At 40.4% G+C, this 13,190-nt stretch overlaps 1 protein-coding gene across 4 annotated transcripts in view; it reads right to left on the bottom strand.

Annotated features, from left to right (window-relative positions):
* The window catches only part of Ctnna3 (catenin (cadherin associated protein), alpha 3), a 1,573,570-nt gene that overhangs the window by 746,567 nt on the left and 813,813 nt on the right, over window positions 1–13,190 (bottom strand). For all 4 annotated transcript variants that reach the window (NM_177612.3, NM_001164376.1, XM_006513475.3 and 1 more), the window contains one exon: window positions 6,323–6,403. In NM_177612.3, coding sequence (NP_808280.2) covers window positions 6,323–6,403 — 81 coding nt within the window. The remainder of the gene's footprint in view (window positions 1–6,322; window positions 6,404–13,190) is intronic.

Raw genomic sequence — 13,190 nt, 5'->3', positions numbered from 1 at the left:
TTTCTATTTCCCACTGATATAATGGTTTGGTAACTCAAATAAAATAATACATTTCTCTACAATTGAAATACAAAAGCAAAGGCCACATGTATGTGAAAGCTGGAAGAAAGCAAGCCTACCGTAGTTATCGAATGAGGCAACGGAAAGAATGTGTTCCAAAGGGAAGATTCCTGAGACACAAATAAGTATTGCAGAAAATATTCCTCCTTCCAGCATCAAATAGACTCTACAGGTACATACAGGTTCCATTTTTTTAATTTTAAGCAAGTGAGCAAAATATGCTTTGCAAAGCTTGACTGATCAATAAGAACTAAATCAAGTAACAATTCAGCGGCTGGTCATTGTGCCAAATTTGTGGGATGTGGACTCATAAGAACTTAATATGTTAGTGATGACCGGTAAAGGGCTGATAATGACTTTCCAAGGGTTCTGCTTGTGCCCCCAATGTGGGATACAAAGATGTTGCAAGCCAGGCAGGCAAACAATTCAATAATCAATCAAGTGGCTGTACTTCTTTTGTTTGCTATTGTCAGAATTCTATTTTCTTTTTTTTCCTCCATTTTTTAATTAGGTATTTACTTCATTTACATTTCAAATGCTATCCCAAAAGTTCCCTGTACCCTCCCCCCCTACCCACCCACTCCCACTTCTTGGCCCTGGTGTTTCCCCTGTTCTGAGGCAGATAAAGTTTGCAAGACCAAGGGGCCTCTCTTTCCAATGACGGCCAACTACGCCATCTTCTGCTACATATGCAGCTAGAGACATGAGCTCTGGGGGGTACTGGTTAGTTCATATTGTTGTTCCACTTATAGGGTTGCAGACCCCTTCTGCTCCTTGGGTACTACTTTCTCTAGCTCCTCCTTTGGGGGCCCTGTGGTCCATCCAATAGCTGACTGTGAGCATCCACTTCTGTGTTTGCCAGGCACTGGCTTAGCCTCACAAGGGACAGCTATATCAGGGTCCCTTCAGCAAAATCTTGCTGGTGTATGCAATAGTGTCTGATAGAATACATCATTACTTTTGCATCTATGAACTGTGATGCCTTGACTTATTAACAAGTGAGACTTTTTAACCCACCTTCAGTGAAAACAAATGTGTCTGATTCCTCACGAGATAGCAGAAGTAGGATATGCTTGGGTGTCCTGATTTTTAATGAAGTAAGCCTGTGAAGTTTTTAAAAACATGCTTCATCTATTGGGGGTTCCAACAGATAAGTAATTCTCAAGTAAATAGTGGGAGGCCACGTAAAAGGATAAAGAAAAGTAGCATTTTTTAAAAATGTGTAAAATAAGTAATGGAGAAAAAAATGCATGACAGTAAGGTTGATTCTGAGGATTTTAAAAATGACAGTCCATTTTCCTTATCCCCTGGTATAGGGCTCACACACTTGGGCTTTAGTTATATCACACCACGGAACCATGAATCCACCAAGTGAAGTTCAGCAAATTGATTCACTTGAGAATTCATGCAGCACTATAGAAGTATTTCTTATTTCAAGGATGAAAATCAAGTGCAAACAATACACCTGTGGAAGAGTTCTGCAAATATTCAGTAAGGAGAGAGAGCTGATGATAATTATCATTGTAAAAATTTACAATTCATTGAGAAGAAAATCCTCTATAAAAAAAATGGCAGAGGAGGAAAGACTATGGTAAAAGAAGAATACATCTACTTAAGTGCTCTCAGAAAGTTAATAAGAACTCCTGCTGGAGAAAGTAGCTAAGGTTGGCTGGGAGAAATAACACCCACACATTTATTGAACTCGGGTGACATAAGATTTGAAGAATGACGGGGAGCACAGAAGGGGCGGAGCTCAAGGTGCTATGAGCATCCCATCAATATGCTGAACATGATGAGCTTGTGATTTGTGTGTGGAAGAAGGAGGTGCCAATTTGCTGAGAAGAATGTAAGGATCTATCCTTTTATCAGAGGTGGGTGAGTATGTCTAAACTGAGGAGGAACTAAAGAGATAAAGGACATTAAGAATAAAATTGTGTGATCAAGTACCAGAGAATGTAAGATACCATGGCAAGAACTTTGAGTCTGCTCCTCATAAAATGGGTAAGAAAGCCACAGATCAAGAAGAAGGTGAAACAAACAAATTTTAAAAATGGCTATATCATGTGCTAGAACATTCCATTTTCATGATTGACAATGTATAGTGGCCACTATACTTTAGGCACTCCTTAGAAAGGTATGGCATGTCTTATAGGATCAATCATTTTCTTAAAGCTAAGGCAGTTCGATCACTGATGCAAAACCTAATGGCTGTGAAATGGATACGGATGGATGAGCAAAAAGAGAGGTTCTTGGGACATTTTACTAAAAATAAAGCCAGTTCTAGAACAAGAAATGATCATTAAAAATTTCAAAGACAGTCTAAGAGCAGGGCTTTGCTTCTGTGGGAAAAGGAACATATGTAAGGCACTTAGAATAAACCCTTAAACGTTGAAAGCATAAAAAAGATGAAGAGATTACTCATTTTACAGTTTCTTTTTTCTTTTTTTTTTTCTTTCTGAGACACAGTGTCATGTATTCCAGGTTAGTTTTAAACCCATTTGTAACAGAGGGTAATCTTGTACTTTTGATCACCCTGCCTCTATATCCTGAGTGCTGATTTGACAGGTATGTGCCACTATGCCCAGTTTATGAGTTAGGGATCAATACCAGAGCTACAAGCCTGCCAGGAAAGTGTATTCAATGAACAGAGCTATATGCCAAAACCTCAACTACATACTCAAACTCTGTACCCAAAGATTAGACTCCACTATGGTAAATGAGTTCATTTTGGTTGTGTGGAAAGAGTATTTGGATACTGACAATTACACCAACTAAGAATAATAGCCTTTAATATCACAGGTCTCCAAAGATGGTTCTTCATTCATGCCTTCACATATATGTGTGCTCATTCTCTGAATGGTCCTGCCTAGTCCTTCATTTAGAGTGAATTTTGTGGCTGTGTTCAACCTGTATAATGCAGAAGAAACCATGTTTTTTCACTTTGGATCTCAACTCCTAGGCATGGCATGATTGCTGGCTTTCTGTCACCATCACAAGTGAAGGCCATGTAGAAGGAGCCCAGAAGATATACACAATCCCAGTGGCTCCTACTCATGGTGATTCATGGAAGAGGAAACTGAAACAAATGTGTGTTGACCCATGGAATCCCCAAAGCTCAGCTGTTCTCTACAAACTGAAAATAACTCTGAGAAAGCATTATCTACCCTGATGTGAAGTAGCTTACCAAGGATGGTCAAAACAATCCAAGTGTGATTATAAGATAAAATACAGGACACCCAGGAATATTTGAATTTCAAGCAAATACAATTCTTTTTTTTTTAAATTGAAAGTATGTCCCATTCTACATTTGGAACACAATTATATGAAGACCTATTTGTTTCTAAACAAGAATTCAAACGTAACTGGGCATGTTGGACTTTGATTTGCTAAATCTTCTAATTTAACATGCAAGAAATTGCTTTTTCTTACGTCTTTGAGGAAAATAATAACTGAAAATGCTGGGGAGGTTTGAATGTACATTAGAATTTTATGCATAGCATTGCTAGTGGCAAACTAGATGGAAGTATAAATGTAACTTTTATTCTCCTGTTGTAATCATTATCTCAGGGGCTTATTGTCTCCATTTACTAACCTAGGCCTAGTCCTTGAAGTTTTTTGCATTCGTACAAATATTTTCAGCCTCTGAGACTTGCTGCTGAACAAGCTCACCTTTTGGACCTCTTTCTGAACTCTGACTGGCTGGTCAACACAAATGTTCTAGCTTAAAACTTCTTTCCATAATGACTGATTCAAACTGGTTTCTTTCAGCTTCTGACTGAATTTCTCTGCTTGGCCTCATACCACTACCTTTAGCAAAATGTTCTAATCTTTTGGCTCATTCTGCCTTCACCTGTGTCTCTAGCTTGGTCCATCTCTGGAACCCATCTCTATACAACTGTCCTGGAAAAACTGCCTTCTCTCCTTTTCTTGGTGCTATTCTCTCCTAAGTAGCCTCTCTTTTCCCTCTGTTCTAAGTGAGAATTGGGCATATTCCTTCTGCCAAATCTTTCTCTGACCCATCACTTTGTCTGCTATACAACTAGTCATCACTTTCAAATATGGGTGCTTCCTTCTACAAGCTAACTTTACCTTCATTGGCTGGGATTAAAGGTTTATACTAGGGCACTTCTCTAATCTAGCCAGAGTAGCCATATTGCTGGATTAAAAATGCCTCTACATGGAAGAGATAGGAACAAGAAATACTGTGGTTGATGTAGAAATGGCTCTTCCAAACTGTAGGAAGAGCAGAAGAGGCAGGAATTTTGAAGGAGGGCTGGGCAGTGTTGCTGAGCTGGTAAAGTGCTTGCTGAGCTTGCAGAAAGCTCTGGCTTCATACCTCGTACCTCAGAACAAGATAACCTAGTGTGGTAGTGTATACTTGTAACCTTTGACCACTTGAGAGGTCAGAAGTATGAAGCCAGCTTGAGATATAGGAGACTATGTATCAAAATGGGGAGAAGAAATCCCAAAGAATCTCAAAGGGTCCATGCTTCTGGGTAAATATCTAAGTCCTGATTCAATGCTCCTAGTTCATTAGTGCCTACCCACACAGTATGATGTTCTCATCTGTGCCCCAAAGAGGCTGCACCAGCACACTCCTTTAACTCTTGCATCTCATAGTTCTAAGTGTAGACATCGAAAAGAATTCACATCAAGGCCCTCAAGCTAAGAAAGCATGAATGTCACAGATTTGAAATTTCACAGCCACCCTGTCCAGGAATCCTTTTAATTATGTATCCAAATCTACTTCTGAATTTAAATACGGCCCAGCCATTTCTCTAATTCTTCCCATTTAACTATGATAATATATAGCATTAAAGGCTTCTGGTTAAAAGCTTTTTCCCCTGCTTTTATGAGTTAATGGTGGCCATATTGTAGGTGTTCATAAGGAAAAAAAAATCTGGTTATTAACAGTGGAAAGGATAAGAAAACAAAGGCCTAGTCTGGGGGATAAGGTGGAAATTAACTTGTGCCCTCACACAGGGCTTCTTAATTTCTTAGTAATATCCTAAGTAATCTTCTAATACTAGTGACAACCACCAAAAGAAAATGTCTCAACAGAAACTAATTTTTGAAGTAGCCACAAACCATCAAGAGGAAAAACTAGAAAATAGATGTTCTCTGAACTAGGATGAGAAATTCAGTCTGTACTTGTCTTAGTTAACTGTGATGTTTTGAAACATCGTGAACAAAGCAACTTGGGTTTATTTGGCTCACACTTCATCACATTCCATTATGGAAAGAAGTCAGGACAGGAACTGAACCAGCATAGGAACCCCGAGGCCTGAGCTGATACAGAGGCCCTGGAGGAATGCTGCTTACTGGCTTGCTTATCATGGCTTTCTCAGCCTGCTTTTTTATAGAACCTAGGACCACCAGCCCAAGGGACCCCTTCCCACTGATCATTAATCAAGAAAATGCCCTATAGTTTTGTCTGTTTACAGCCTAAATTTTCATCCTCTTAGATGTCTCTGACTCTGTGAAGCTGACTTGAAAGCCAGGCAGCACAGTGCTGTCATAAATGTTCCGTGTGCTGGACAGTCATGTGTATGTGCTTTATTTTGTGTAGAAATGGATGTATATATGTGTGTGTGTTCATCTGTACACAAGTGTGTGTGTGTGTGTGTGTGTGTGTGTGTGTGTGTGTGTGCTGGATATGTATGTGAGGACAAAGGACAACTTCAGTTGTCATTAATGATGATCCATATCCCTTTCACTTGTGACAGGGTCTTTTACCTGTGAGGAGCTCACCAAGCAGTCTAGACTGGCTGGACCAGAAATCCACTACTTGGATTACAAGCCGAGACACACACACACACACACACACACCACTCCTGGCTGTTTCCCAAGAGGTTGTTGTGGATTGAAATTGGTTCCTCTTGCTTGCAAGGCAAGCACTTGACCAACCAAGCCACCTCTCCAGTCCAGCACTGTGCATTTACTTGATATCCAAAACCCTATTTCACATTATGCATCGCATTTCATAAAAGATTCAGAGATGAAATCCGTGCCTCAGAACTCACACCTTATGAGGACAGAGCCGAGATTCCACTGCAATTCTGCATGACACTAAGACAAATGCTCCTTTTCCTATCCTCTGTTTGCCACAAAACATTTGAGGCATACGAATGTGGAAAGTAGAAGCTTGCTTTTCTGGTTTTCTGCTCGTTAATTTTAAACGACCAGGACAATAAACATTATGACAATGAATCAGAGCTCCTTTTGCCTCTTATTCCTGTCCAGTGGCTCTCTTTCCTCTCACCTGTCTGCGGAGGTCTCTTGTCTTCTTGCTCATGTTGACAATGGCAGTATTCAGGGTATTACTCCTTTCTGTTTTTCCAGTCTGCAAGAAAGCAAAACACTGACATAAGCAACGCTACCAAATTACTCTTTATCACTTAGCAATTTGCTTTAGAAATTTCCTGAAAATAACAGCTTTAAAATTCAAGAATAGTTTTCAAAACTGCTATGACACTGTATATGATTCATGAGCACTTCACTGAAACACCATGGAGAATGGCGATTAGAGTGCACATTATTTTCTTCTTTAAGCGTCTGTAATATTTCTGATACAGGATTTGGTCATATTCAATATGGCAGTAGGCAGAGCATTGTCTCCAAAAATCTCTGATCTTCATTCTTAACAAGTCAACTCCTTTAACCGCTAAGCATGCAATTAGCTTAAAAGCATTAGATGCCCAATTTGTCAACTTCCGTGGGAGTTTCTGAAGTCATTTTCTTGGTGTATTGTGTAAGTTATGCAGAGCCATATTGGAGTTTTGCTAAACACTAAATAAAATATGCAGTGCAAATTCATACAATTTTCAAAAGTTGACCACAATTTTAGCTGACAATCTTCCAAGAACAAATTGTTTTAAGTGAGAACTCAATGCTGCTTTTGGCTCTTTAAGATAATTGGTGTGATACCTTTTCATTCTGCAAGCAGAACTACTTTCCCTGTTACATCCTCTAACCTAAGGCTAGGGCTTCTCAACACACAGAGAGTCACCTTGGTTGACATTTTCTATATAATATTGTTTTGGGAGACAACTGGGTTAAATCTAATCACGCTTTTCTTGTGATACCTCCTAGAAAAGAGATTGGGGGGAAAATCATTGTGTTTCACCTCTAGGAAAATTACTGCTGCTTTTAAATTAATAACCTGCAAGGGACTCTGAGAGGAGACCTTGAAAAATCAGCAGCTGGCCACTGAGCTGCCAGAATGGACTTCACGAAGAGAAACTGAATCACAACACAGACAGGCAGAACATCGAACACTCTCTCCCTCGACTGAACTCCCAGAAAAATCCTATGCCTTCAAATAAGACAGTGTCTCAACAACAGAAATCCAGGTCATCTATTGCACTCTATCCTGGTTCTCCTGGTCTCCTGCCACCACCTCAAACACTACTTTCCACAGCCCCACATACCCAAGGCTTTCTGCCACCCTCACCCAGTGCTTACACAGCCATGCCTGTTAAAATCCTTGCCATCCTGCAAAGGATTCACAATAGAGTTTGCTCAATGCCAGACACACTCCTTGAAACAATTGCTCTTGCCTCTTCTTGTTCCCCTGACATTTCTCCACATTCTCATGCCATCCCCGGGGTTCCTCAGAACCCTAACAGCAATTACTTGCAAGGGAGTTATTGAACAGATGAGTCCGTAAATTAGCAACTTCATTCAAGGTACAACTGGTTTTAATTAGGGCTCTATAACAAGCCAGAGAAGTTAATGATGAACATAGAGTTTACCATTCAGCCCAAACACACAACTGAATGACTCTCTTTGGCAGTCGTGGGTACCCACTGAACCACAGCTTACACATAGATTTCTGCTTAGCATCAGATGTGGAAAACTGGTCATCACTTGAGAGTATACAGAGGCTCGCTATTCATGGACATATGTTTACTAGGTTCTCCTGAGGGATGTAGACAACAGTAGAGATTGTCTGCTGGCCTTGGCATGTACACCCATTTGCACACACATGCTCTCATAAACACACAGATGCACACATAAACACACATGAAAATCAGAGACTTTCACTTTAAAAGTGTATATAATGTGCTTATGATGGGAACTGTCCATAGTAAAAGAAGTGAGAAGGGAAGAAAAGCATAGTAGGAGATATTGATGTTGGATCATTTAACTGAGAAAAAAAAGAAAGTTCTCGATCCTAAAGCAATGGTTGAGAATATACTCAAATGAAATGTTTGATTACTTCAACAGCTGTAGACAAGCAGTTTTTATATTACCCAGAGAGAATTGCAAACATTAATTGGGGGCTACATAAAGTAACAGCACAAAAAAAAAATCTACAATGGGCCTAAATACAGTTTCTAATTTTACCTAGAGAGCCTGGCCTTCATGCTTTAGTTTGGTACATTATTAGCTCTTGGTTCCCTTTCCCCATTTCATGAAGGCAGAGATCACCCCAAATGGGCTGGAGTTAGGACAAAGATTTCCCCATGCCCTCTCGTCCCCTGCCCTGGTATCAGGAATGATATGAGAGGCTCCTGTTGTGTTGGCTGTAAAAACTCACAAGCCTCTGTGCTGTGATTCATCAGAACAAGGAAGAGATGTCAGCCTCCCTAGACCTAGCAGCAGACAAGCACAGAGCTTTAATAAGGAATGACGGGAGGCGACAGCAGGACACGATTCAATAAGGACTTTAAAGATGATTCCCTAATTTCCACCCAGAGCTTAACCCTAGTTTAAAATATTTCATTGGGTCAAAGGCACTTTGTTCCCTGGGTGATAATAAATAGACCCTAATGCTATAGGAATTATTAAATTTTCTCTTTTATTCCTTCCTTTTATCTCCCATCCTCAATACCTTTCTTCTTTCTCACCCCCAGATTTTTATTGGGTTCTTGCTCTATTTATCCAGATTTATTTGGCTTCACTTGAGCCACTTTATACCACTTTATTCCTTTTGCATGGCATAAAAATAAATAAAGCAAGGAGAAATGGCCCTGTCCTGTTTAAAAGCACCTCATTCCTTCTGTTTTCAAAGCTTTAACAAATCACCAAGCAATGAGCTAAAACTAAAGGCAAGTTCTGTGTTCTGTGATGAGAGATGGCTAGGGCAGGATATTAAAACACAGCCATAGATAACAGCCAGGACCTGCCTATCACCCAGTACTCAGAAGGGAAGATGCCCCTTTAAAGAACCCTTGACAGGATCCATCGTGAAGTCAGTACAGTCCCCGCTAATGGCAAAGGGATGACTTTCAGAGAGCATCAGGAAGAGAGATGCTGAGAAAACATGACATGGATCAAGCACTGTACAAAGAAAGCCACACATTCTCATCAGAAATAAACTTCCCATAAGAAAAGACGTTGAGGAAAACAGTCCTGAGCATGATTTGATCCAATAAAATACCATTAGAATTGTTTTGTGCATATTGATGCCATCCTGGATATGATCTTGACTATGAATCTTTCCATCAATGTTCTATTTTGGTCAGTCTTCAGAGCAAGTTCCAGGACAGCCAAGCTTAGGCACTGAAGCAGTTGAAAAACAGAAAGCTGGTAATAATGTAATAGAACAAGGGAGTCATGTTCCAGGACCAGCAAGCAGCAGAACTTGGCAGCTTTGGCCATGTGGCTCTGGCTTTAGAGTGAAAAATAGAAGGGACTACTGGGACAATTGGTGCTGGTTAGCTGGAGCTAAGAAATTAGTGGTGGTTGAGACCAGCATCACTGCTGTGAAATCTTCTGGGAAGTGTTTTCTGAGAGCTCAAAGAAGCTGTATTCCAGAGATAGCAAAGGTTATACCTTGTGCTGCAGCTGTACTTAGTACTGGTTTTAAAACATGAAGGGGTACTGGTTTCGAAGCTAAGGCTTGTCACTGTGAGAGGCCATGGAAGACCATTGGTGAAGATGCAGCCTCAGTTGCAGTTGACCAAGAACTGAAGGGGTCATGCAAAGGAGTTGAGGTTCAGCACCATGAAGTGAGCCTCTTGGTAAAGTCTAGTTGCAGCAGGAAGACCTCAGTGTATTAGAGAAGCTAGTTCCATGGGATTATCACCAAGAACAGCAGCAGCAATGGGGTGGATCAACCTGAGCTTAGAGTGCTCAAGAGGGCAGAGCTAAGAGAAGTAACACCAGCCCTTTGGAGAAGCACAGAAGACCATATGTGGATCCCAGACATCAAAAAATAAACTTGTAATATTGAAGTTGCCTTGGAAATCCCAAGATATTCAAGATGCCAGAGCCATGGGCTATCTGATGAGGAAAACTGCTAAGAGGGAGTGGAACCAGCCCAGGAGAAAGAAGTTTGTTGCAGTCAACAAAGATAAAAAAGGAGTTGGAGATCTGAAGACTGCTTTGACATCAGACATGGAGATGCAGTTTGGAGTTTGCCCAGCTGGCTTCCTGTCTTGCTTTGGGGATTACAGTTAAGTGATCTGGTGAATCTCAGAAGAGACTTTAAACTTTGTACTTTTAACACTGTTGAGACTGCTATAGTCTATGGGGACTTTTGAAGTTGGACTAAATGTATTTTTGCATTATGCTATGTTTAGGTATGGCCCCCATAGATTCATATGTTTGGACAAGCCTATGGGGGCCAGAGAGTGAAATGTGATGGTTTGTATATGTTTGGCCCAAGGAGTGGCACTATTTAGAAGGTGCAACCCTGTTAGAGTAGGTGTGTCACTATGGGTGTAGACTTTAAGACCCTCATGCTAGCTGCCTGGAAGTCAGTGTTCTGCTAGCAGGTTCAATGAAGATGTAGAACTCTCAGCTCTGCCTACACCATGCCTGTCTGGATGCTACTACGCTCCTGCCTTGATGACAACAGACTACACCTCTGAACCTGTAAGCTAGCCCCAATCAAGTGTTATCCTTATGGGGAAAAGTGTCCTATTTCACTAATCATTGTTATAATTTCCTCAGAGCTGTCTATACCTTTGGAAATAAGCATATGAATTTACTCACTGATTTACCCTAAACTGAGTACCTGTTTTCCTATAGGGTCTCAGCCTCAGAGAACTTTCTAATATTACATTAGAAATAATAAATAAGTGGCTACATTGTTCAAATTAATAGCCACTTATCATATATAGCCATTTAATTTAAGTATAAACTAAAATCACATAACATTAAGTTTTTATTTCCTCAGTGTCTCTGTTTAACGTAGTAGTAGTTGTAGTAGTAGTAGTAGTAGTAGTAGTAGTAGTTGTGTGTGTGTGTGCGCGCACACTCGCTTGTATGTGTGTGGGAGGTACGTCTGTGTGTATATGTTTGTGTGTGTGTGTGTGTGTGTGTGTGTGTGTGTGTGTGTTTGTGTGTTTGGTGGCTAGTACACTGAGCACTATGAATGTGTAACATTTTTCTCACTACAGAAAGAGTTGCATAATAGTGTTGTGTTAAATACTTGCTTCTTATTTCATGCAAGTAATTTTTAAATGGCAATCCAAGATACTGGAGAACAACCACACAGTAAACTAAACCGTCAATCCTCAAGCTACTTACCCTGTGGTAGAGAAAGCTGGGATTTAATTACATCTGCCTTTTGCTTTAAAACTCTTCCCTCTTCCCCATTGCTCATGAAATTCACAACAAATTCTTGATCTTGGTGTGGAAGACTTAATCTTGGGTTTGCTTATTAACAACTGATAGAACACCTTGATGGGTCCTATCTTCTAGACAGTGCATCTCAACTCAGGAACAAGCTCTGCTTGGGAGAAGCCCCTTTGATTATCACCTCTTGCTTCCCTCAGTATGGACATCTTTCACCTTATATATCTCAATTACTGCAACTGAAGGAGGATTGTGGGTCTCCTCAGCAATTATTAGTCATAGTTTTCTATACTTTCTTACTCTTCTTGGGATTGTTCAATAACACGTGCTTAATAAACAGATCTATGTAATAGATAAATTTTAATGACCTACTCTATAACAGACACCACATAAGGACCAACATCACCTTCAATACAATGTCTGCTTCAGCAGTAGACATAAACAGAGACCAAGAGTTTGATAGAAACATCTGAGACAATGTAAAGATTGATGGGATAGCACTCTCATTAGGCTGAGGGGAAGGATAGATTCCCAAAGAAGCAATAAAGCTGTATTGAAGGATATCTGAGACTCGGGCAAGTAAGGAGAAGAGCAAAGGACGTGGGGCGGGGAAGGACAGCTTGAGCAAAGGCCAGGATCTTAAGGAATATTTGACAACTAGCATAAAATGTGTGAAGCTTGACCTTGTTGGCCTTTGCCACACTAAGAAATGAAATTGGTCCTACAGACAACTGAGAGTCATACAATTTAATCAAGTGAGTGAAACGGTCAGGCCATTATATCAAAGGGGCCCGAGTCTTCACAGTGGATTTGAAGGCATCAGAACACAGGCAGAATTAAAATTAGATGGCCATGGCCAAATCCTGTAAGAGGGATGAGATGTGTTGAAGTGAATTCAGTGATGCTCAGGATAAAGGAAAGTGATGAACTGGGGGCTCTGTTTGAGTAAACGAGGAAGGATAGGGACTGACAGATGCTGGCAGGTGAAAGAAAGACAGTGCTCCACGCTGCTGAGTAGTGACGAGTGACTGGGTGATGGGGCTATGAACCGGTATGCTCATTTCAGGGAGAGATCCTGGTGCAAACAAGGATCTCCATTTCAATAAGGAGACTCAAGTAGCTGTTCGCTTGCATCCCTTGGAGCCACTTCTAATCTCCAAAGTTTAAAACTTGCACATGTGAAGTATTCAAAAAGTATTTGCAGAGTAACAGAGAAAGAAAACAATTAGTTGTCAACAAGCCCCATAATGCTGTTGTTCCTCGATGTCTAAGCATAAAGGTTTGCTACCAAATGATCTTATACTCATTTATGATTTTCAAATTCTATTACAGGACCATGTCCCCTCCCCCCCCCAAAGAAAAAAACCCTTACAGAATAGTCTGCTTTTTTTATTACGCAACTTCTCGTATAAGCAAATCACTAAGAATGTGCTGAAACTTGTGTAATATAAACTTGAAACAGCAAACATAAAAGGAGACATTTGAAACATCATGGTCACGAAAACAATGTTCTTCAAAACAATGAAGCCCTAAACACGAGGAATTAAACATCAGTTTCCCAAATTGATAATCAAATGAACATGAACGTGTTAGTGCAGAGG

Source organism: Mus musculus, chromosome 10 (assembly GCF_000001635.26).
Source record: "Mus musculus strain C57BL/6J chromosome 10, GRCm38.p6 C57BL/6J".
Classification (NCBI taxonomy): domain Eukaryota; kingdom Metazoa; phylum Chordata; class Mammalia; order Rodentia; family Muridae; genus Mus; species Mus musculus.
This window is presented reverse-complemented; position numbering and strand designations above follow the sequence as displayed.